At 47.0% G+C, this 23,365-nt stretch overlaps 1 protein-coding gene across 5 annotated transcripts; it reads left to right on the forward strand.

Annotated features, from left to right (window-relative positions):
- The first annotated feature begins 848 nt into the window (after nucleotides 1-848).
- On the forward strand, nucleotides 849-23,332 carry DIRAS3 (DIRAS family GTPase 3). 5 transcript variants are annotated; one of them, XR_005661071.1, is made up of 5 exons: nucleotides 919-941; nucleotides 3,414-3,469; nucleotides 20,730-20,799; nucleotides 21,364-21,388; nucleotides 21,833-21,886. XR_005661071.1 is itself a non-coding variant. In XM_016228618.3 (4 exons), the coding sequence occupies exons 2-4, from the start codon at nucleotides 3,428-3,430 to the stop codon at nucleotides 22,523-22,525; spliced, it is 804 nt and encodes a 267-aa protein (XP_016084104.1). In that variant the 5' UTR covers nucleotides 849-941; nucleotides 3,414-3,427; the 3' UTR covers nucleotides 22,526-23,332. The 5 variants fall into 5 exon arrangements, 2 of the variants coding, with proteins under 2 accessions (XP_016084104.1, XP_007671408.1); XR_005661069.1 differs by lacking the exon at nucleotides 919-941 and adding an exon at nucleotides 1,164-1,246; XM_016228618.3 differs by lacking the exon at nucleotides 21,364-21,388 and having other exon boundaries at nucleotides 849-941; nucleotides 3,414-3,466; nucleotides 20,728-20,799; nucleotides 21,833-23,332.
- Nucleotides 23,333-23,365: the final 33 nt, after the last annotated feature.

A 23,365-nucleotide genomic window follows, 5' to 3' on the forward strand; every position in this document is an offset into this window, starting at 1 on the left:
GTATTTGTCAAGCACTTACTGTGTGCGAGGCACTGTTCTAAGCACCAGGGTGGATACAAGCAAATCAGGTTGGACAAAGTCCCTGTCCCCCATAGGGCTCACAGCCTTAATCCCCAATTTCCAGATGAGGTGATTGAGGCTCAGAGAAGTGAAGTGACTTGCCCAAAGTCACACAGCGGTCACACAGCTGACAAGCGACAGAGCAGGGATTAGAACCCCTGATCTCTGACTCCCAAGCCCGTGCTCTTTCCACTAAGCCACGCTGCTTCTCCACAGATGTCATAGAGATGTCAGAGACATAAGCACTGCTCTGGAGGAACATGCAGTCTCATAGGGACTAAAAGCCAACTTAAGTTGGCAAATAACACCTTATTTTAAAGAACAAGAGAACAGACATAAATAAAACATGCAAGTGGATAAAATAAACCAAGAACGAGCAAACAGATGAATGCATAAGATCAATACGCAATACAGACAAATGTATAAAAAGAATGTGCCTACTAACGGATGAATGTATAATGCTAACAGATAAATGTACAAGAGATTTGAGGCATCCGGGTGTGCGATATTCAGATATGATTCATCCCGCAAGGTACTTGCAGGAGAGGAGAAGGGAGACAGTTCAAGAGCTAACTAGGTTCTTGCCTTTGATGTTTTCAGCTCACTACCCTGGAAGTTTGAGCCAAGCCTGCAGCTCTGAGTAGCCCCTGGGCCACAGCTGGGGGGAGTAGGGAAGACAGGTCTGTAGCAGCTGAGGAGAATGTAGCTAAACTAGCACAGCTGTGGCCTGCAGAACAGGTAGCAGCAGGAAGCCGAAATCCTACCGCCTGAACCTTCTTCTTTATCCCTTCTAGGATCTATCTGCTTCCTCTGGGGAGTCGCCCTCACCTCCAGTGCAGTGAGTGAACCTTCAGGGATTTCTGCTCCAATTAAACATACAGGTACTGGATTCATTCAATCTTACTGATTGTGTGTGCAGAACTCTAGACCAAGTGTTCAAGAGAGTACAATGTAACAGTAAACAGATACATTACCTGCCCGCAACAAATTGGATATTTTGAGCACCCACTGGGTGTACAGAGTGGCCGATTAAGGAGCAAGAGGAGCAGGTGCGTGATGGAGGAAACCCTCTTATTTTCCCCTCCCCAAATCCTCTCTGAGCATGCTCCCTTCTTCAGAGAATTTGCTTCAGTCTCTAAGGTCTCAGGCTGAGGGGTAAAGAGAGGAAATTGGACTTTCTTAGAAGGTAAGGAAGGTGTTGCTTTTCTGAGAGGGGAGAAAGGGTGGGAAAGAGGTGTCGGTTTAGTATTCTTAGGAGATTATTTGAGTTTTTCTCTTGTAGTTTTAGGGCCTGCAGTGAGTTGGGCTGGAGACATCATGGGAGGGCAGTTATCCCCAGGAGGTGGAGATGAAAGCTAGAAAAAAAGGCTTTGCTTTTCCCACCCACCCACCCACCCCACTCCTTCTGTGACTAATCAGTCATGAGCTGGTCTGTTTTATGTCACCTCTGGGGCTATGGGATTAGAGAATCAAACTTTCTCACACCCACCCTCTCAAACACTCAGGGTGCTTCAAGTATTCTCACCAGACTTCTGAGAGAGCCCCTTCATTCAGGGGCTCAGTCTGTTCAAGCAACAGTGGCATTTGAGTACCTACTGTGTGCAGAACACTGTAATAAGCACTTGGGGGAATTTCTTGCCCATGTCTCCCCATCTCACTGCACACTATATCCTGCATCTACTCTGAAATGCCCTTCCTCCTCATCTCTGACAGACAATTACTCTCCCTGACTTCAAAGCCTTATTGAAGGCACGTCTCCTCCAAGAGGCCTTCCCTCAGCTCTCCATTCCTCTTCTACCATTCCCTTCTGCATTACCCTGACTTGCTCCTTTTATTCATCTTGCCCCACAGCACAAATGTCCATATCTGTAACTTGTATTTATGTCTGTCTCCCCGTCAAAACCGTAAGCTTGTTGTGAAGAGGACATTTCTCCTTATTGTTATTGTACTCTCCCAAGTGCTTCATGCAGTGTTCTGCACACAGAAAGTGCTCAATTAATATGATTGCCTGCCAGGAGCTTACAATCTAGAGAGGGATTGTAAACATGCATGGACTTTTCAACATACTTGACCACCTTGGGAAGTTAGATTCAGCCAACCTATTTCCCTCTGCATTCAGAAAAATACTCCTTTCTGTTTGCTTCCAGGCTGCATATGAATCAATCATATCTATTGGGCACTTTGTGCAGAGCACTGTACTAAGCTTGGGAAAAGTACCACACAAAAATGACACATTCCCTGCCCACAATGAGCTTACAATCTAGAGGGGGAGACAGACATTGATATAAATAAATTACGGATGCGGACATAAGGGCTGTGGGGTTGGTGTGGGTGAAGAGTGGGAGCAAGTCAGGGCAATATAGAAACAAGTGGGAAAAGAGGTGTTGAGGGTTTAGTAGGGGAAGGCCTCTTGGAGGAGTTGTGCCTTCAGTAAGGCTTTGAAGGTGGGGAGAGTCATTGTCTGTCAGACAGAAAAAGGGAGGGCAGGACTTGGGCGAGAGGGAAGAGGTGAGATAGATGAGTTTGAGGTACAGTGAGTAGGTTGGCATTAGAGGAGCTACCCCCAGCTTGAATTCATTGTTCCTTTAGCCATGAGAAGCAGTGTGGCCTAATGGATAGAGCCTGGGAGCCAGAAGGACCTGGGTTCTAATACCAGCTCTGCCACTTGTCTGCTGTGTGACCTTGGGCAAGTAACTTCCCTGGGCCTCAGTTTCCTCATCTGTAAAATGAGGATTTATTGTTCTCCCTCTCCACTTAGGTTGCGAGTCCTCGATGGGACGGGGATTGTGCCCAATCTGATTAACATGTACCTACCCCAGTGCTTAGGACAGTGGTTAACACACAGCAAGTGCTTAACCAATATTATTAATAATGATAATACTATTCCCCCACCCTTCCTGACATCATCGGCGTAAAATCTGGGTTTCTGACCTACCCCAGGGTGGGTGGGTTTTTCCAAGTGCCCACTGGTCTCTGATCAATCATTTATTATTTACCCGTTGCTGTTGGACCCATCCTGTTTTGAGTGTGCACACGGATGTGTCGGAACCTTATTATGAAAGAGCAAAGCCTCAACACCCAGGTGGGTTTGAAGAAGCAGCCTCTTTTGTATCACCTGAACCTCCCACACACTTGAAGGCTAGCGTGTGTGCAATACCATTGTTTTACTACTCAAGCAAGAGGGGGAACGATTTCCTTTGAAAGATGACTAATGGCAGGAGAGAAATGTCTCCAACCACGGAAATCAGCAGATAGTTGTGATTCATCTAGGGGTGATTATAGCTCTTTAGAGTCCCTGCTATAAAAGAATACAATTTTCCAAATCTGATTCCCCTTCTGTTTCTTTATATAAGGACATGAAACCTAGATGCCAGTTTCCCACCTCAAGAACGCACTGAAGACTAAAAAGGTAATTTATTGGATTTCCCCTGGTGGAGAGGCAAGGCCTACCCTCGAGAGCCGCAGTTTCGGCCAAAATCTGAGTGGTGGTGTGATTTAGTGCCATCCTGTTGCTTATCTGATGTTGTATGGTGTTTTGGGCAGAGACCCAATTTCAAGATTGGGCGGGGGGAGGGGGGTGGTTCGTTGGATGATCCTGCTGTTTTCTAAATTTATCTATTTTGTGAGTATTGGTTTCCCCACTCTTTCCTGCCTCATTCAAACACAAATGACTCCAAGGCAGGCACCCTGTCTGTGGGTGGGGGGTTTCTTAAGTGCTTGCTTTTTTTTTCATAGTTTTTGTTAAGCCCTTAGTACCATGCTTTGTACCAAGTGCCGGGGTAGGTACAAGTTAATACAGATTGGACACAGCCCCTGTTCCACGTAGGGCACTCAGTCTTAATCCCCATTTTACAGAGGGGGAAACTGAGGCATAGAGAAGTGAGTTGCCCATGGTCACACGAAAGACAAATGGCAGAGTAGGGATTAGAACTCAGGTCCTTCTGACTTGCCCCTCTCAGGGTTGCAACTGGAGGGCAGAGACTCAACTTTACTGCGTACAGTAATACAGTGCTCCGCACACAGTAAGCCCTCAATAATTGCCTACTGGAAGGAGGCAGTGATAAACCGCTTCTGTAATTTTACCAAGAAAACTCTATGGATCCACTACCATAATGATTGCAGATGGAGAGCGGGACATTCTGGGAGAAATGTGTCCGTGGCATCGCTATGGGATGGAAATGACTCAACGGCATAAGACAAGACCTTCTGACATCCGGGCCCATGCTCTACCTACTAGGCCTTGCTGCTTGCTGTGTGCTGACACAGTCTAGAGGCTGGGAGAGTAGGGATCTTATTCCCATTTTACAGATGAGGAAACTCGAGCCCAGAGAGGTTAAATGACCTGCCCGAGGGCATACTGTGGACAAGTAGCAGAGCCGGGATTAGTGGCTGCGACTCCCACTTCCAGTCCCATGCTTCCAGTCCTTCCCTGACGAAGTCCTCGTTCCTACTGCATTGCCCTGATTTGCTCCCTTTTTCATTCTCCCATCCCCACCACTCCCAGCCCCACAGCATGTATGTTCATTCAGTTGTATTTATTGAGGGCTTACTGTTTGCGGAGCACTGTACTAAGCATTTGGAAAGTACGATTAAGCAATAAGATGGTATTTGTTAAGCACTTACTACGCGCCAAGCACTATTCAATAGGGAGAGACAATCCCTGTCCACAAAGGGAGCAAGTCCATGTGGGTTTTAAATGCAGTATTCGTGAGAGGATGGAGGCACCCCACCTTTCTCTGAACCCATTTGGCTCCAGTTGGATTTCCCCTTCCTGTTTGCCTGAGTGCTTGATTCCTGTTGGAAGCTGTGCTTGCTCCATTAGAAGCTGCAAAAACCTGTCTGCCAAGGAAGTGGGATTTTGCAAATAGGCCCTGAGATTGTAAAATCCATGCTGGACTCCACTGACTCTCCTGCATCACTGTTAACCAAGGGATCTTAGGCAGGCTGTCTTCTTTCATCAACTAGTGCCGACGGAGGAGTTAATTCATCAGATGGCAGAAAGTGACAAAATGGAGTTGTTACTCGATCGTATTTGAGTGCTTATAATGTGCAGAACACCATACTAGGTGCTTGGGAAAGTTCAATACAACAATAGACACACATTTCCTGCCCACACAAGCTTACAGTCTAGAGAGGCCTGCTCACATCTCTGGTCTGAAGTAGAAACAAAGGGAGCCCTAGGAGATTTGACTTTGGATGTGAAAGGGCTCCTCAAGCCTTTTCATCATCAGTGATATTGAGTCTTTACTGACTGTAGGGCACTGTACTAAGCGCGAGAGAGAATACAAAGCAGCAGTTGGGAGTCACGTTTCCTTGCACAATGATCTTAGAATCAAGCTTTATCTCTACAGAGACATAGAATCTCAGAGAGAGACCAGCCTTAGGAGAACACTTCCCATATGCTGCTTTCACCCTTCTTCTCCCAGTGGTAAATTAGAGACCCAAAGAAGCAGCATGGTGCAGTTGATAGAGCATGGCCTGGGAGTCAGAAGGTCATGGATTCTAACCCCAGCTTTGCCACTTGTCTGCTGTGTGACCTTGGGGAAGTCAATTCATTTCTCTGGGCTTCGGTTGCCTCATCTGTAAAATGGGGATTGAGACTGTGAACCACACATGGGACAGGGACTTTGTCTAACTCGATTTGCTTGTCTATACCGCAGTGCTTAGTACCTTGCCTGGCACATAATGAGTGCTTAACATCATCGTTACCATCAAAGAACCCTCATGGAGCACCCTGCCTAAAACAAGATCCTGGGTTCTTGCCTGTGCTCTCTCACCCACAAGGCCTCACACACTCTCTCCAGCTTTTCTGAAATCATATCCCTGCAGGAGAGCTTCCTTTAATTTCTTTTCTGGTAATTTGTGTCCACCATTCTACCCAACCTGAAACCTCAGCAAGCATCAGCTCCCTTAGCACATCTGTACACATCAATATACACATTACTTAAGCACTCATCCCCATCCCAATTTTCCATCTTCCTTCTGTTTATTTTGTGTAGTCTCCCCTACCCTCTCCAGATTGTAAACTCCTTGAGGGCAGGGATTGGGTCTACTGACTCTACTGAACTTCTCCAACTAGGGTTCAATGATTGGCACATGATTGATTCATTAAAACCAGTATTTGCATAAAGCTTGGCCTAAAGCCAACAGTCGCAATAGCACAGGAGCCACCAGGAGCTTACCTTTTTATAGAAATCGCCATAACTATGGGCTGATAAAATATATAGCTCCCAGTTTCAGGATAACTAATATGATGATTCACTTTACATAAGAAAGTCATTAGCTCTTAACACTCTTCCTCCAAAAGGCCTCAGAAAAAGAATGATGAGGTTATAGAGAGGGAGTCATTACTCTTTAAATTATAATAATTTAGGCTTTAGTGCAGGGGATATTTTAAGGCGCTTTCATCTGTTGACATTTTTAGGTAATTACTAAAGGCAGTAAATTCTGAACACGGGCAAGATGTGATTTGAATGAATGTGATGTGTCTTGCGCCAGTCTAATTAGTGATCTTGAATCACTTCTCAGATCCTGAATCAGTCTCTTCAGGCCCCAGTTTGCTTCTAGCTAGTCAGGAACTTTGTGAGGAGTACTGATTCTTCCAAATCAGTGTGGGCCCATTTAATGCCCTGCAGCAAAATATGAGGGTATGCACCATGAAGACATCAACAATAATAAATGTAGTATTTGTTAAGTGCTTACTATGGGCCAAACACTGTACTGAACGCTGGAGTAGATAGAAGATAATCAGGTCAGACACAGGGTCTCGGGCTCATATCCAGCCTCCGGGTGTAGCCCTTATGCAAGCAATTTGCTCTGGAAATTTCCTTTAATGACGGGGCCTAGGTTTTTTCTGCCTAATGGCTCCTCATAAACGGTGCATTCTAAGATGATGACATGACTCATTTGTTTTTTCTTTGTCGCTTTTACAAATATGCCCCCCGGTTCCAGCTTTAGGGTTTTTAATGGGCACTTTTTTTCAGCATGATTTTATCATCAAACAACTATTGATCCCAGTATCCTGTCTTAATGACACTAATAATAATGATTATCTTGGTATTAAGCACTATGATATTCAGGGATGGTTCCAAGATGATTGGATCAGATCCAGTCCCTGTCCCATGAGGTTCTCACAGTTTTAGTGCCTCAGTCTTGGCCACACTGTTCAGTCAGTCTTTCATATTTGAGTGCTTACTCTGTGCAGAGCACTGTGCCAAATGCAGGGGAGAGTGCAATATAACAAAGACACATTCCCTTCCCACAGCAAGCTTACAGTTCAGAGGGGGAGACAGATATTAATCTTAAATAAATGACAGATCTGTACCTAAGGGCGGTGGGGCTGGGAGGAGAGATGAATAAAGGAAGCAAGTCAGGGCGACGCAGATAGGAGTGGGAGAAGAGGAAAGGAGGACTGAGTCAGGAAAGACCTCCTGGAGGAAATGTGCCTTCGATAAGGCTTTAAAGACTTTGAACAGACAATCATCTGTTGAATATGAGATGGGAGGGAGTTCCAGGCCAGAGGCAGGACGTGGCCGAGGGGCTGGAGGCGGGTGAGGAAACTGAGGCCCCGAGATGTTAAGTGGCTCGTCCTGGGTCCCACAGCAGAATCATGGTAGAGCTGGGATGCAGCTGGGATAGAAAGCAGGCGACTGTAGCCATTGTGTAGGTAATAGCAGTAGTAATGGTATTTATTGAGCAGCTCCTGAAGGCAGTGCACTGTACTGAGTGCTTGGGGAAAGTACAAAAGAAGCATAAGACACACACTCTGCCTACAAAGAGCTTACATCCTAACAGGAGACAGACATAAAAATATCCACAAGCAGTAGAATAGGGATAAAACCCAATGAACTAGTCAGCAAAGTAATAGCTCAAATCAGGGAACCCGATGATTTTTAGCTGGGAATATCTGCCCACACTTTCTAGTACCCATTTCTTCCAACATCCAACCTTGATGATGATATTTGTTAAGCACTTATTATTCATTCATTCATTCAATAGTATTTATTGAGCGCTTACTATGTGCAGAGCACTGTACTAAGCGCTTGGGATGAACAGGTCGGCAACAGATAGAGACAGTCCCTGCCGTTTGACGGGCTTACAGTCTAATCGGGGGAGACGGACAGACAAGAACAATGGCACTAAACAGCGTCAAGGGGAAGAACATCTCGTAAAAACAATGGCAACTAAATAGAATCAAGGCGATGTACAATTCATTAACCAAATAAATAGGGTGACGAAAATATATACAGTTGAGCGGACGAGTACAGTGCTGTGGGGATGGGAAGGGAGAGGTGGAGGAGCAGAGGGAAAAGGGGAAAATGAGCATGTGCCAAGCGCTGTATTATGTGCTGATAAAACAAGAAGATAACCAGGTCAGACACAAGCCCTGGCCCGCATGGAGCTAGCAGCCGGAGGGGGAGAACCGACATTAAATTTCCATTTTACAGAGGAGGAAACTGAAAGTGGTCACCAGGAAAGTGGCAGAACTGAGATTAGAATCCAGGTCATCTAACCCCCAGGCCCATGCTCTCTTTCTATTAGAGTCCAAGTGCTTAGTACAGTGCCCTGAAAGAAGCACTTAATAAGTGTTTGTTATTGCCATTCCTGTTCTTCTTGTCCCCGAGCTGAGACTATAAATTTTCTGGTTAATGGCAACTACGTGAAACTCAAGAAAAAGAAAGGAGAGGCTGAGTATACTGCAACTGCAAACTGATTTTTTTTTCTATAGACTCACACTGATTTCTCTTAAACCCAGGGCCTAAGGCTCCCCCTGCTATTGTATGCTGAAGATGTGACAGGGTTTTTGTTGGTGTGTTTTTTTCTGGGTGTGTGTTTGTGTGTGAAGGTACTTGTTAAGTGCTTACTATGTGTCAGGCACCGGAGGAAGCGCTGGAGTAGATGCAAGCTAATCAGATTGGACACGATACCACATGGGCTCACAGTCTTAATCTCCATTTTACAGATGAGGGAGGTATCCCTCTCCCTTCTGCATCACCCTGACTTGTTCCCTTTATTCATCAACCCTCCCCTCCCCCAGCCCAGTCCTACAGCACTTATGCCCATATCTGTAATTCATTTATTTCTATTAATGTCTGTCTCCCTGCTCTAGATTGTAAACTCTTTGTAGGGAAGGAATATCTGTTATATGTTCTACTGTAAGTGCTCAATAAATGCAATTGACTGACATAGTAATGAGGATGGTGTTTTCAAGTGCTTATTCTGTGCTAAGCGCTGGGCTAGGTACAAGGTAATGAGATTGGACACAGTCTCTGTCCTCACCGGGCTGGTGGCCTAAGGGGAAGGGGAGCAAGGGAGCACCAGGGCCTAGTGGTTAGAGCCCAGGCCTGGAAGTCAGAAGGACCTGGGTTCTCCACTCATCTGCAAGCCACTTAATTTCTCTTTGCCTGTTCCCTCCTCTGTAAAATGGGGATTAAGACTGTGAGCCCCATGGGGGACAACCTATTACCTTGTATCTATCCCAGTGCCCAGAACAGTGCTTGGCACATACTAAGTGCTTAACAAATACCATCATCATCATCCTGAGTCTGCTGCGTGACTTGGGTAAGTCACTTCTATGTACCTCAATTACCCCATCTGTAAAATGGCCTGTACCTTTATAAACACACCTCTAAGAGTTGGGGCCTGTGGATCAATTGCTGTAGAATAATTTCTGATTCATAGGAACTCCCTAGACCCACTTTCTCCAGAACATTCTATTTTTGCCTCATTCTCGTATGTGTATCCACTGAATTTTCTTGGTAAAAGTATAGAATTGGTTTACCATTGCCGCCTTCTGAAAGATAGATAAAAGATAATCAAGTTGAACACAGTCACGTCTCATGGGGCTCGCAGTCTAAGTGGAAGGGAGAAATAATGAGGAAACTGAGGTCCAGACCCTTGGTCTCCCCACTGGGCCACACTGCTTCCCTTTCCATGATCTGAACGTGAATGAGGCCTACCAGTTTCGACCCGTCGTTTTACAGCTGAGGTGACTCGTAGACCAGAGGGAGAGTTCTGGCCCGTTGGCCTGGGTTTGAGGAACTGACCAGAAAAAAACAGCCCAACTATCCGTGAGTTTTGGAGAATAATCCTCTCCTCTTGGTGATAAAAATAGGGAAAAAAAAATCCCACTTCCTGTTGTGCCACCATCTGTACCGTCTCCACCGAATTAACCTGTCAGGGCATTTTCGTAATGTAGCCAAACGAGACGCCGTCCTCATTGTTCGATGTCCATGCTGGCGGCGAATCTGTCCATGCTGGCGGCGAATCTTGCGATCCGTGTGTGTGGGTGTGGTGTGTCTCCCTGTGACTGGCACACGTCACAATCCCAGTTGCGAACACTGACCTTCATAGGTCTGGCCTGTAGCTGATGACCTTTTCCTCCAAATCGGAAAATGCAAGGCGGAGCCTCTGCCTGTTACCCGTTCCAGCTCTGAGTCACTGGACCACCGGTGTGCCAGCTTCAGGGAGAAGTAAAATCTGCTCAGAGATAATCCAGGAACTTCTTGTTCTTGTTTTCTTTCTCTCTTGTGTTCTCTCGCTCGCTCTCTCCATCTCTAGTTGGTCTGGTTTGAGTCCACTTGGGCTAAATCCGGCTCCGGAGGCTCACCGAATTGAGCCTTCAAAATCGTACAGTGAAAATTAGAAAGAGCCACTGCCTCCCCCACAGACCTCCTGGGTCAGCCCTCGGTGATCTTTAGATTGCTCTGGAGAACTAATAATAATAATAATAATGTTGGTATTTGTTAAGCGCTTACAATGTGCAGAGCACTGTTCTAAGCGCTGGGGTAGATAAAAGGGTAATCAGGTTGTCCCAAGTGAGGCTCACAGTCTTCATCCCCATTTTACAGATGAGGTAACTGAGGCACAGAGAAGTTAAGTGACTTGCCCACAGTCACACAGCTGACAAATGGCAGAGCTGGGATTAGAACCCATGACCTCCGACTCCCAAGCCCGGGCTCTTTCCATTAAGCCACGCTGCTTCTCTATCAATCATCTATCAACTATCAATCAGTCAATAGTATTTATTAAAAATAATATTAATTGTGGTATTAAAAACTTACAATGTGCCAGCCACTGTACTAAGCACTGCAGTGGATACAAGCAATTTGGGTTGGGCACAGTCTCTGTCCCACACCAGGCTCAGTATTAGTTCCCAATTACAGGTGAGGTAACTGAGGCATAGAGAATTGAAGTGACTTGCCCAAGGTGTCACAGCATACAAGAGCCAGGATTATTCATTCAATCAAATTTATTGAGCACTCACTGTGTGCAAAGCACTGTACTAAGCGCTCAGGATAGTACAATATAGCAGACACGTTTCCTGCCCACAGTGAGCTTAGTCTAGAGGGGGAGACAGACATTAATATAAATAAATAAATAACATCTTTCTGTCTCCAAGCCTGTGCTCTATCCACTAGGCCATGCTGCTTCTCTATTGAGTACTTACTGCGTGCAGAGCTCTATACCAAGGATTTGGGAGAATACAGTATAACAGAGTGAGTAGATATATTACTGATCCACAGTTCTTACGATCTAGAGTACTTCCTTATATCCTCTCTTCAGTCCACCTCCTGAACATGGCACTTCCAAAGAAAAACTTTTGTAAAGATCCTCAATGGAAGAACAAGTAAGCACTCCTAAACTATCATTCCAACCTCCAGCACTTACTACAGTGTTCTGAACACAGTAAGTACTTAATAAATACTATTATTACTGAGCCCTGCTTTGAATATGCCAGCTTGCCCCCTAATGGCAGTCAGAGATCGCGAGGAGACGGACATTGTTCACTGTGATAATAATCCTAATAATTAAGATGGTATTTGTTAAGCACTTACTAGGTGCCAAGCACTCTTCTAAGTGCTGGGGGAGATACAAGGTAATCAAGTTGTCCCGCGTGGGTGCCTGTCAATCCCCATTTTACAGCTGAGGTAACTGAGGCACAGAGAAGTTAAGTGTCTTACCCAAGGTCACACAGCTAACAAGTGACAGAGCTGGAATTAGAACCCACTACCTCTGACTCCCAAGCCCATGCCCTTTCCACTGAGGGACATTGCTTCTCTTTCTTTGATAAGGCTATCAAAGGAACTAGAGAATTCTCAGCGGGCATTAGAGATCAGATTGGAATAACCCCTGGTGGTTTTTAATACTCTTCTAATGAGAATCTTTTTGATTCAAGGAGTCAGAATGTTTCTTAGGAAACTCTTTAGCCCATCTAATCAGCATGAAGGTGGCATGTGCCATCTGCATACTGTCAGGCAGATTGCGCGGGAGATTAGACACACCAACCCATCAGCCAGCCTCAGCCCCGGGGCATCGGGAGAACAGCTTTCCGAATTTTTTCGTCTTTCTGGCATTTCCAAGACTCCAAGAGAAAGTCTAATCGAGAATGAGACTGGGAATTAGCCGAAGGAAAATGTAGGCCTCAATTGAGTTCTCTAATTAAAATCCCGTTGGCTCACTGGAGAGAAAACATCCTGCCTCAGTCAGGGTGTTAATTTCAATAATAGGCTCTAAAATAAGAATCCTATTTTTGAACTCAAACCACCACACACCTGTGATTCTCAAGGCCCTTTCGGTATACCGGGAAGCCGGGAAGCTGACGTGCAGTTAATTTGTCTTTCTGGAGTCCTAATAAATAGCTTATAGGAGGGGAGGGACGGGTGGGGAAAACGGTTCAATATCTGGCCACGAAGCCCAGCACTGAACAATCTCATCCCTGGGTGATTTATGAGAATGCAAATTGATTTTTAAAATCTGTATTTGTATAGGCCCCGCTGCGCATTCCCAAAAGCTCCCTTGCTGTGGCCCAAATTGGGAAAGGGGAGCAGCTGTCAGAGGGATGTCTGGCTCCAGCTGGTCTGTCAGTCAATCGTATTTATCGAGTGCTTACTGTGTGCAGAGCACCGTACTAAGCACTTGGGAGAGTACAATATAATAATACAACAGACACAGACCCTGCCCACAATGAGTTTTCAGTCTAGTGTCCCTTGCCTGGGTCTTGTATGGGTGGGTGAGGGGGTGGGTGGCGGGGGGACAGTGAGAAGCTGCTGCTTGAGAGAGGAGACATTTAACAGTTGGAGATTTGGGGGAGCAGAAAGATGGGTGCCAAGCCTAGTGGAAAGGGCACAGGTCTGGGAGTCAAAGGACCTGGGTTCTAATCCCGGTTCTGTTGCCTATTTTCTCTGTGACCTTGGGCAAGTCACTTAAACTTCTCTGAGGTTCAGTTCTGTTCTTCCTCCTATTTAGACTGTGAGCACCAAGTGGGACAGGGACTGTCCCCAACGTAATTCACTTGTATCTACCCCAGTGCTTAGGGTGTTGGCAAATAGTAAGCACTTAGATACCATTAAAAAAAAAATCCTCTGTAGGAAGGGCATCTGTGCAACAGCATGGGAGTATGGGATGATGGAGAGGCAGGGAGGCCGGGAGGCTGAGGCAGAGCAACTCCCACTGAGTTATGTGAGTTGGAGACAGAAAACAGGGATGATTTGCTTTCCCATCTGGGCCTTCTCCCAGGGACGTTTCTTATAGTAATAATAGTATTTATTCATTCAATTATATTTACTGAGTGTTTACCATGTGCAGAGCCCTGTAGTAAAGCCTTGGGAGGGAAGACACAGGTGGGAATTAAAAATGGCTTTTCCTCTTGTTGGTTTTCCAGGTGATTCCCCACAAACCTCATAATCATAATAATTGTGGCATTAAAGGCTTACTATGTACTAAGTATTGGGATTGATCCAGGCTAATCAGTTTGGACATACTCCCCGCCCCACATAGGGCTTACAGTTCTAGCAAATTCCCATTTTGCAGATGAGGAAACTGGAGTACTGAAAAATTAAGTGTCCGGCCCAAGGTCTCAAAGGGGGCAAGTGGCAGAATTGGGATGAGAATTTAGGTCTCCTGATTCCGGGTCAATTAATTGTATTTGAGTCCTTACTGTGTGCAGAGCACTGTACTAAGCCCTCGGGAGAGTGCAATACACCATATAACAGACTGATTCCCGGCCTCTTTCCATCCTGTCAGCCAAGAACACTGGCATGTGGTTTACTCGGACAACTTCTGAGACCCCCATCTTCCTCTTTGGGTGAAGGTGCCCAAACTTCACATACTTTTCATTCATTCAGTTGTATTTACTGAGTGCTCACTGTGTGCAAAGCAGTGTACTGAGCACTTGGAAAGTACCATTCAGCATCAAAGAGAGACAATCCCTGCCCACAAAGGGCTCATAGTCTAGAAGTGGGGAGACAGACATCAAACAAACAAACAGGCATTAATATAAATAGGATTATAAAAATGTACACATACACAAATGCTGTGGGATGGGGAGGGGGGTAGAACAAAGGGAGTGAGTCAGGGTGATGAGGGAGGGGGAGCTGAGGAAAGGGGAGTGCTTAGTCTGGAAAGGCCTCCTGGAGGATTCTTTTAGGTCCTTCACACCTGTGGTTGTGGATATCCACCCCACTTCTCCCTCCACTTGTGTGGGTCACTGAGAACTGGCCATACATAGACATCCAGGGAATTTTAGAAAGTCTTTTTTCCAATTAATAGGTTTCATACACATGGTCACTTATTTTTGTACTATCAAAAGTCTTAATTGATACAATTAAGTCCCTCTATTATTATTTCTCCTTCCCTTTCCCTCTCTCTCTTCTCTCCTGTTGGCAGACTCAACTTTAAGGGGTGAGAAATGTCTATCTTAATGGTAATAATGATAAAAATGTAGTTGTGACATTTAAGTGCTTACTATGTACCCAGTACAGGTACAAGATAATCAGTCCAAACACAGCCCCTGTTCCTCATGTGGCGCTCAGTCTGTGGGGGAGGGGAGAGAATATTTTGTCCCCATTTTACAGATGAGGAAACTGAGGCCCAGTGAAGTGACTTGTCTAAGGTCACCCAGCAGACAAATGGTAGAGCAGGTCCCCTGATTTCCAGGCCTGCTCCTTTTCCACTAGACTATGTTGCTTCTATTCTCGGTGGGAGGAAAGAGTCACTCACCAAGGTTTCCTCAGATGGAATTTTTTGGCTTTTCTTCTGTGGCCTACCTATCTTTACACACCGAGAGTGGAGAGACCCAGGATCCAGGGAGATGCAGTCGTTTTTCTGGTTTGGATTGAAGTCGTGAACACCAACTATCTTGTCCTCGAGCCGTAGGCAGCCTGGGTGCTAGCCTGCCTTACAAAAGATTTAACTACCATTTTCTTCTTATTAGCTGTGAGGAGGAGGCAATAGGTGATTTCCCAAATTAATTGAAGGCTGTAGAGCTTTAATTCAGGCTACTTAGTCGTGACACCTCCAGAAGCACAGTAGGTTCTTACTCCTTTATAGAGAGTCGCCCACACTTGGAAGCTGGCATCACATTTGTGTGTGTGTGTGCTTCAAGTAGGTACATGATATGCAGGGATTTTAACTTCTTATTTCAGCTTTTTTTGTTTTTTAGCTTGTGGTCCCACGGTGGGGGGGAAGGGGTGGTCAGATACTCTAATTGTCATTTGTATATTTTTCCCCAGAGCTAAATTCGGGGCTTTGACAAAGATGCTTAAAATAATACCATCGCCACTGCTACCATCCAAACCTTGAATTGGCATAGGCTCTTTATTTTCCCAAACTATTTGCCTCCATAATATCCCTGAGAGGTAGGAATTCCCTCTAGTTTGTAAACTCAGTGTGGGCAGGGAACCTTTCAACTCTTTTTGTACTCTCCCAAGTGCTTAATAGAGCGCTCTCTGCATATAGCACTCAAAAAAAAAGTACAATTGATTGATTAGGAATTTTCTCCAGTTTGCAGATGGGGAAGCTGAGGCACAGAGAAGTTCTGTGATTTGCCTGAACAGCAGAACAGGAGCAGAGTAGGAACTGGATCGCAGGTCTCCTGATTCCCAAATCCATAGTCTTTCCCCTAAACTACGCTGCCTAAGAGAAAAGTAGTTTTGTCTGTAGAAGAGACAAAGTTCCTTGTGGTCAGGGAACATGTCTTCCTTCTCTGCTATATTGTACTCTCCTGAGCACTTAGTAGAGTGCTCTGCACCTAAGTGCACAATAGATACCATTGATTGATTGGCATCTTGTTGCTCCGCTTTGGCAGAAACAAACCATCAAGATGGGAAGAGAGGGGAGGGAGAATTAATAATAATAATTATAGTATTAGTCAGCCAGCTACGTGAATGCCTGTGGCAGGGTTATGATAAAATTGTGAGAGTCCTGGTTCTACGGACTTTTCTTGGGACCCCCATCTCTGCCCTGAGTCCGCTTCCCTCTTTTATTTAGCTCTCTAGACCACCCACTTGGTTCCAAAGTCTGTGGGGACCTCCTTCATCCTGTCAGTCAACTCTATTGAGTACTTACTGAAGCAGCATGGCCTAGTGGAAAGAGCCCAGACCTGGACCTAATCCCGGCTCTGCCACGTACCTGGTGCATGAACTTTGGCAAGTCACTTAACTTCCCGGTGCCTCAGTTACCTCATCTGTAAAATGGGGATTCAATACCTGTTCCCCCTGCTACTTCGACTGTAGGCTCCATGTCGGACCTGAAGACCTTTTTTCTACTCCGGCGCATAGTACAGTGCTTGGCTCATGGTAAGTGCTTAATAAATACTGTCATTATCGTCTCCCCCTCTAGACTATAAGATCAGTGTGGGCAGGAATTTGTCTTTTGTTGTATTATATTGCCATGCTGTTATTCATTCTCTTCATGTGATCCATGAAGACAAACTGGGTGGATGTGGGTTGGATGCAAGGAGGCTTTTCCAATCCTCCACTGTGATCTCATCAGGCTATTGGATATCGAGTAAGGCTCTAAATGATTCTGATGGATCTGCTTAAGGAGCTGGACGTGGACTTAAGTGGGATCCAAGTCTCCCAGACATAAGTAGGTTGGGCAGGGCTACAAATCTGGACATCTTCAGTCTGGAACTTGATACCCCATTGCTGCTATTCTCTGTTGGGCAGCCTCCCGTGGGATGGGCTTGTCATCTTGATTTGACTATCTGTCATTCATTCATTTGAATTTATTGAGCAGTTCCTGTGTGCAAAGAACTGTACTAAGTGCTTGGGAAAGTACAGTGAAACAATAAACAGTGATATTCCCTGCCTACAACAAGCTCACAATCAAGAGTGGGGGAGACAGACATCAATACAAGTAAATAAAATTACAGATATGTACTTAAGTGTTGTGGGATTGGAATAGTCTCTCCAGCGAGCCAAAAGGGATAAATAATTGCTACATCACTTGTCCTCCCTCTCCCTTCTGCAACACCCTTGCTCCTGGATTCGTACCTTTATTTTTATTTTTTATGGCATTTAAGTGCTTACTTTACCCTAGGCTCTGTGCTAAGCTCTAGGGTAGATAGAAGCTAATCAGGTTAGACACAGTCCACGACCCGTGTAGGACTCAGTCTTGATCCCTATTTTGCAGATGAGGTAACTGAGGCACAGAGAAGTGACTTGCCCAAGGTCACATGGCAGATGAGTTGTGGGGCTGAGATTAGAACCCAGGTCCTTGGACTCCCAGGCCCATGCTTTATCTACTAGCTTACCCTTAGCACTTATGTAGATATTGGTTATTTATTTTAAGGTCTGTCTCCCTCTCTAGACTGTAAGGAAATGTGTTTAACAACTCTGTTATATTGTACTCTCCCAAGTGCTTAGTACAGTGCTCTACACATAGTAAGTGCTCAATAAATATGATTGATTGTGCTGCCTAGATAGCCTAATTCTGGGCTTCCAATATAAAATTATAGTTGTATGTATAGTTTCCCTGGTGCAAGCTGATACAATGACTCAGTTTAATTTAGACCTATCACCCTGTAACTTCTGGCTGCTTAGTGAAATCAATTTACAATAATTTTCGTGTCTTATGTGGGTGCCTCTAGTATGTATTCCTCTGCTTTACAAATATTCTTTTTTTCTATGGTATTTAAGCACTTACTATGTGTCAAACCCTGTCCTAAGCATGAGTGGGGGCGGGGAGGGCAAGGAGAGGGGAGATACAAGTGAATTAGTTTGGACACAATCCCTGTCCTGCACAAGTCTCATAGTCTAAATAGGAGGAAGAACAGGAGAACTGAGGCACAGAGAAGTTAAGTGATTGTAGACTCTAGACTGTAAGCTCATTGTGGACAGGGAACATTTCTGCTAATTTTGTTGCATCATACTCTCCCAAGCTCTTAATACAGTGTTCTGCACATAGTAAGCACTCCATAAATACCATGGATAGATTGACTTGCTCAAGGTCACATAGCAAACAATTGGAGAGGGGGATTAGAACCCAGGTCCTCTGACTCTCAGGCCCCTGCTCCTTCCACTAGGCCAGGCTGGTTGATGAGTGACTACCACTAGAACTTTGGATGACGATGCTTAAGGTATGAGTTGGAAGAGTTTCCCAGAGGTGCAGAAATATAATTCATTCAATCATTTATTGAGCACTTACTGTGTGCAGAGCATTGTACTAAGTGCTTGGAAAGTGCAATTCAGCAACAGAGAGACAATCCCTGCCCACAATGGGATCACAGTCTAGAAGCAGGGAGACAGACATCAAAGCAAGTAAACAGGAATAATTTCATCAGGTCTCTTGTCACATGGTTGCGGAGAATACCCCCGTTTTTACTTCACTGGCAGTGGGGAAGGTCACCATTCTGATCCAGTCAGCCATTGATATCATGAGGTAGTCTCAGCACCTTAGTGCCTTTTTCAGGTCAGCCAAATCTGCTCAGTCCTGCTTATTTTTATAGTGTACTCTCCCAAGTGCTTAGTACAGTGCTCTGCACCCAGTAAGCACTCAATAAATGATTGAATGAAGAGACGCCGGTTCCACTGATGGTATCGAATGCTTGCTGAAAGCTGTGTGGCCGTCTTGGTGCGGTTCTCTGCATTTTTCCTATATCTGATGATTTCAGTGATAGTTAAATGTACTGTACCAAGTACTGTGCTAAGCACTGGGGTAGATACAAATTCGTCAGGTTGGACACAGCCCCCGTCCCACATGTGGCTCATATTCTAAAGATGTGCAGCAAAGATGGTGTTCCTTCATGTCTGATGGAAGCCCTCCCCTTCAATCAATTGTATTTATCGAGCCCTTTCTGTGTGCAGAACACTGTAGTGAGCACTGGGGAGAGTACAAGTAGACATGATCCCTCCTCAAGGATCTTTCAATGCAGAGTAGCTCAGTGGAAAGAGCACGGGCTTGGGAGTTAGAGGTCATGAATTCTAATCCCTGCTCTGCCACTTAACGGCTGTGTGACTTTGGGCAAGTCCTTGGACAACCTGATTACCTCATATCTACCCAAGTGCTTAGAACAGTGCTTGGAACATAGCACTTAACAAATACCATTATTATTATTAGTGGGGGAACTATTATTATTAAGAGCAGTTGAGTCATTTCCGATTCATTGCGACTCCATGGATATACTTTCTCCAGAAACTTCTGTCCTCTGCCATAATCCGCCACCTCTCTAAAGGTTCTTCCGTTATCGTTGTTACGGTCTCTATCCATCTAGCTGCTGGTCTGCCTCTTCCACCTTTTCCCTGGACTTTTCCTAGCATTAGTGTCTTCTCCAGAGAATTAGTCCTCCTGATTATGTGTTCAAAACATGGTAAGTCATTAGGCCTTCTAAAATAGCTTTCCCCCACTTCCAAAATGGGGGAATACGGATATTTAAAATGCAGTGCTGGTAGAGGAAGCAACAAAGTAAATGAATAGTTATGCACGTGTTCCAGCTTAGGGGAAGTATCTAAGTCCTTAGAGGTTACCGGCTAAGGACTTTGAGTCCTTAGCTTCAGAGCCTTTTTGAAGTCACCTACCTCCTCCCAGAGGCCTTCCCCGATTGATTTTTTTCATCTCCTATCCCATCTGCCACTTCAGCATTTACGTACCACCTTTTTATGGTATTTAAGTGCTCATTATGTAACCAGTGACTGTACTAAGCGTTGTGGTGGATACAACTTCGTGAGGTTGTACACATAGGGTTCGCAGTCTTGGAATCCCCATTTTACATACGTGGTAACTGAGGCACAGAGAAGTTAGGTGACTTACCCAAGATCACCCAGCAGATAAGTGGTGGAGCTGGGGGGGGGGGGGGGGGGCCCAAGTCTTTCTGACTCTCAGACCTGAGCTCTACCCCCTAGGCCCTCAGCTGCTTCTCTAAGCACTTAAGCACTTAAGCTCTACAGGGGGTTGTGAGTACTTATGTAAGTATCCTATGGGCTTTATTACTTCCTCCTCTCTGTGGTTTATTGATGCTGGACTGTAAGCTCCTGAAGGCAGGATGATGTTTTCCTGATTGTTTTGTGCTCTCCCGAGTGCTTAGAGGGGCTGATTTCATGTTGGACTGAGCCTGGGGGGGGAGTGGAGGCCCAGGGTGGATTTGAGGGTATCACTGTGCCTGTGTTTGTGTGTGTGAATTTTCCTCGGAGGGGAGAATGAGAAGCCAGCCCCTGCACAGTCCTGCTCCTTTAACATCATCCCCCTCCTCCTCCCCCTCCTCCCCCTCACCCCCCTGCCTCGTCCTAGCTCATGAATGGGATGCTCCACTACGCGAAAACCTTGAATGAAAAATAGGGTGTCGGCGGAAGGTTGGGGGGAGGGGAGGTCCTCCATCCCGGTGGCCGCCCCCGGCCCGCCCCCCGCCCCCGCCCCCCGCCGGATGGTGACTCCCAGCCTCTCTCTTCCAGCCGGGATTTGGATTTTCCTCGGGCAGGGCAGGGGCCCAGAGCATCCCGAGGGCTGCGGAGGCCGGACCGGGTAAACGACATTTATTTTTTTGGTGGGTGGCAGGGTTTCCCCTGCTTGGGGGATGGAGGGAGGGGACGGGATCTCCTGGGTCCTGGAGGCCTCTGCAGCTCGTTGCTCCGGGGGCGGCCGGTCCCGGGAAGCCGCCCTGGGTGGGTGGGTGGAGAGGAAGGGAGGGATGGAGTCCCCCTAATCCACAGCCCCTTCCCCCCTACATCCTGGCAAGGGCCCCCTGGCCCAGGGAGACCCTCCTGCATTCCCAGCCTCTCCTGCCCATCCCTTTTCCAGGCGATCGGGATGGGGGAGAAATGTGGCCTGGTCTGGGGGAGGGGTGGGTTTTCCTCCTGTTGCTTCTGAAACCCTGCGGGAGGAGAGCCGGAAGATAAGGCTTCGAGTGGGGGAGGAGGGAGCCTAGAACAAAAGGAGAGTCGGGGGCTCGTGGTGGCCGCGCCCCCCCCCCCCGCCCTCACCACCGCCTTCTTCCTTCCTCCCCTCTCCATCCTCCCCCTCCATCCTCCCCTCTCCATCCTCCCCTTCTCCCCGCCCCTTTTCCCGGGCTGCTGCTGCGGGTGGAAGACGCCGGAGAGGCTGACCGGAGCAGGTGATGGGAAAAGGGGAGACCCCAGGGAGGGAGGGAGGAGACCCCGGCCCTCCCTAGGAAGCTGCAGCCGGCCGGGCCTGGGTACCAGTCCGGGCTCTCTCTCTCTCTCCCCCGCAACCCCTGCCCTTTCTTCTCCTCCTCCAAGCCCCTGTCCTTTTCCCCTTTCCCCTCGGGGACCTGGATGGGGTGGGGGCGACGGGGAACACATCACCGTCATCATCCCCCAGCTGGGGTCGTGGGCGGATGATGATTCTCGTATGGGACGTACCCAGGCGCTCAGTACAGTGCTCTGCACGCAGGAAGCGTTCCATAAATACGGTCGAATAAATGGATGAATGAGGGGAGGGGGGCCCGCCGGGTCCGGTCCTCCTCTTTGGCAAGTTGGCTCGTGAATCCTGTGCCCCCGTCGCCGTCTCGACCATCCCCGTCTGGTCCTTTCTCCAGGGTCCCCATGGCCAGGTGAGGTCCGAAGGCTTCTGGGAATTCCCTCCCCACCCCCCCCCCACCCCTCACCCACCCCCCGACTCGGATCCCAGCAAGATGCCCGAGCAGAGCAACGACTACCGGGTGGTGGTGTTCGGGGCGGCCGGAGTGGGCAAGAGCTCGCTGGTGCTGCGGTTCGTGCGGGGCACTTTCAGGGAGACCTACATCCCCACCATCGAAGACACCTACCGCCAGGTCATCAGCTGCGACAAGAACATCTGCACCCTGCAGATCACCGACACCACCGGCAGCCACCAGTTCCCGGCCATGCAGCGCCTGTCCATCTCCAAGGGCCACGCCTTCATCCTGGTCTACTCGGTCACCAGCAAGCAATCCCTGGAGGAGCTGCAGCCCATCTACGAGCAGATCTGCCAGATCAAGGGGGACGTGCACAAGATCCCCATCATGCTGGTGGGCAACAAGAGCGACGAGAGCCAGAGGGAGCTGGACGCCGGCGAGGGCGAGGCCTTGGCCGCCCGGTGGAACTGCTCCTTCATGGAGACCTCGGCCAAGATGAACTACAACGTGCAAGAGCTCTTCCAGGAACTGTTGAACCTGGAGAAGAGGAGGGCCGTGTGCCTACAGGTCGATGGCAAGAAAGCCAAGCAGCAGAAGAAGAAGGATAAGCTCAAAGGCAAGTGCTCGGTCATGTAATCCGTGCCCTGCCCTCCGACGACACCCCCTCCCCCCCATCCACCCTAAGAGGGGCTGGTTGGGGACGGGGTGGGGGACTTTTCCCCTCCTGGACCGGCAGCTTGGTGACATGAGAGTCTGGACTTCTCCCGTGGGAAAGTTTCCCCCGGCTCATCCTGGGGAGAAATCTCGGCTCGGGCCTCTGGCTGGAAAAACGGACCGGAGAGAGATGCCCCTCAGAGGCTCCGAGGTAATCACTTCTCTTTGGGGGAAGGGAGACCAAGATGAGATCACGTCTTTCAATATTTACTTGAAGAGGAAAAAAGTTTGTTGCATGTTTTGGGTTTTTTTTTTTCTTTTTTTGGGTTTTTTTTATTGTTTAAAAAAAAAGGACACTAGAAAAACCACAGCGGTCAGTATTAACCATGTCCAAGTATTATAACTTTTGAACCAAACGTTTACAAAAGAATCCAACCGTCGGGGTTTTGGTCGAAAGATGTCACCGCCGTTTCTGGGACTCCCCAAGAATGTATATGGTTTTTAAGTATTCTCATCTTGTGTTGGCCTAGAGAAATCATATTTTGCCTAGAGTGTGTATATATATATTTATTTAAGAAAAATGTTTTCAGAACAAACCTCTGAAAAAGGCCCTGTGAGTTAGGATGACAACAGTCCGGCCTTTCACTCGATGCGGACCTGGGACCGGGATGACGATGAGACCCGCTAGCCGTTTCAGAAATAAAAGTTTAAACTTTTCACATGTGTATCATCCCGCAGCTTCTGAGAAATTTTAAAGTTGTGACTTATTAAAGTTATTCCTGCATGTAAGAGATGGGTTCATATTTGTTTTCTCTTGATAAT

This window comes from Ornithorhynchus anatinus, chromosome 18 (assembly GCF_004115215.2).
Source record: "Ornithorhynchus anatinus isolate Pmale09 chromosome 18, mOrnAna1.pri.v4, whole genome shotgun sequence".
Classification (NCBI taxonomy): domain Eukaryota; kingdom Metazoa; phylum Chordata; class Mammalia; order Monotremata; family Ornithorhynchidae; genus Ornithorhynchus; species Ornithorhynchus anatinus.

What these genes read in the sequence shown, in the direction of transcription:
- DIRAS3 (XM_016228618.3), top strand. Translation starts at nt 3,428, where the DNA reads ATGCCAGTTTCCCACCTCAAGAACGCACTGAAGACTAAA. An exon ending in AGAACGCACTGAAGACTAAA is followed by an intron (nt 3,467 to 20,727) that starts AAGGTAATTTAT and finishes CCTCTCTCTTCC; the next exon opens with AGCCGGGATTTGGATTTTCC. An exon ending in GGCTGCGGAGGCCGGACCGG is followed by an intron (nt 20,800 to 21,832) that starts GTAAACGACATT and finishes TCCTTTCTCCAG; the next exon opens with GGTCCCCATGGCCAGGTGAG.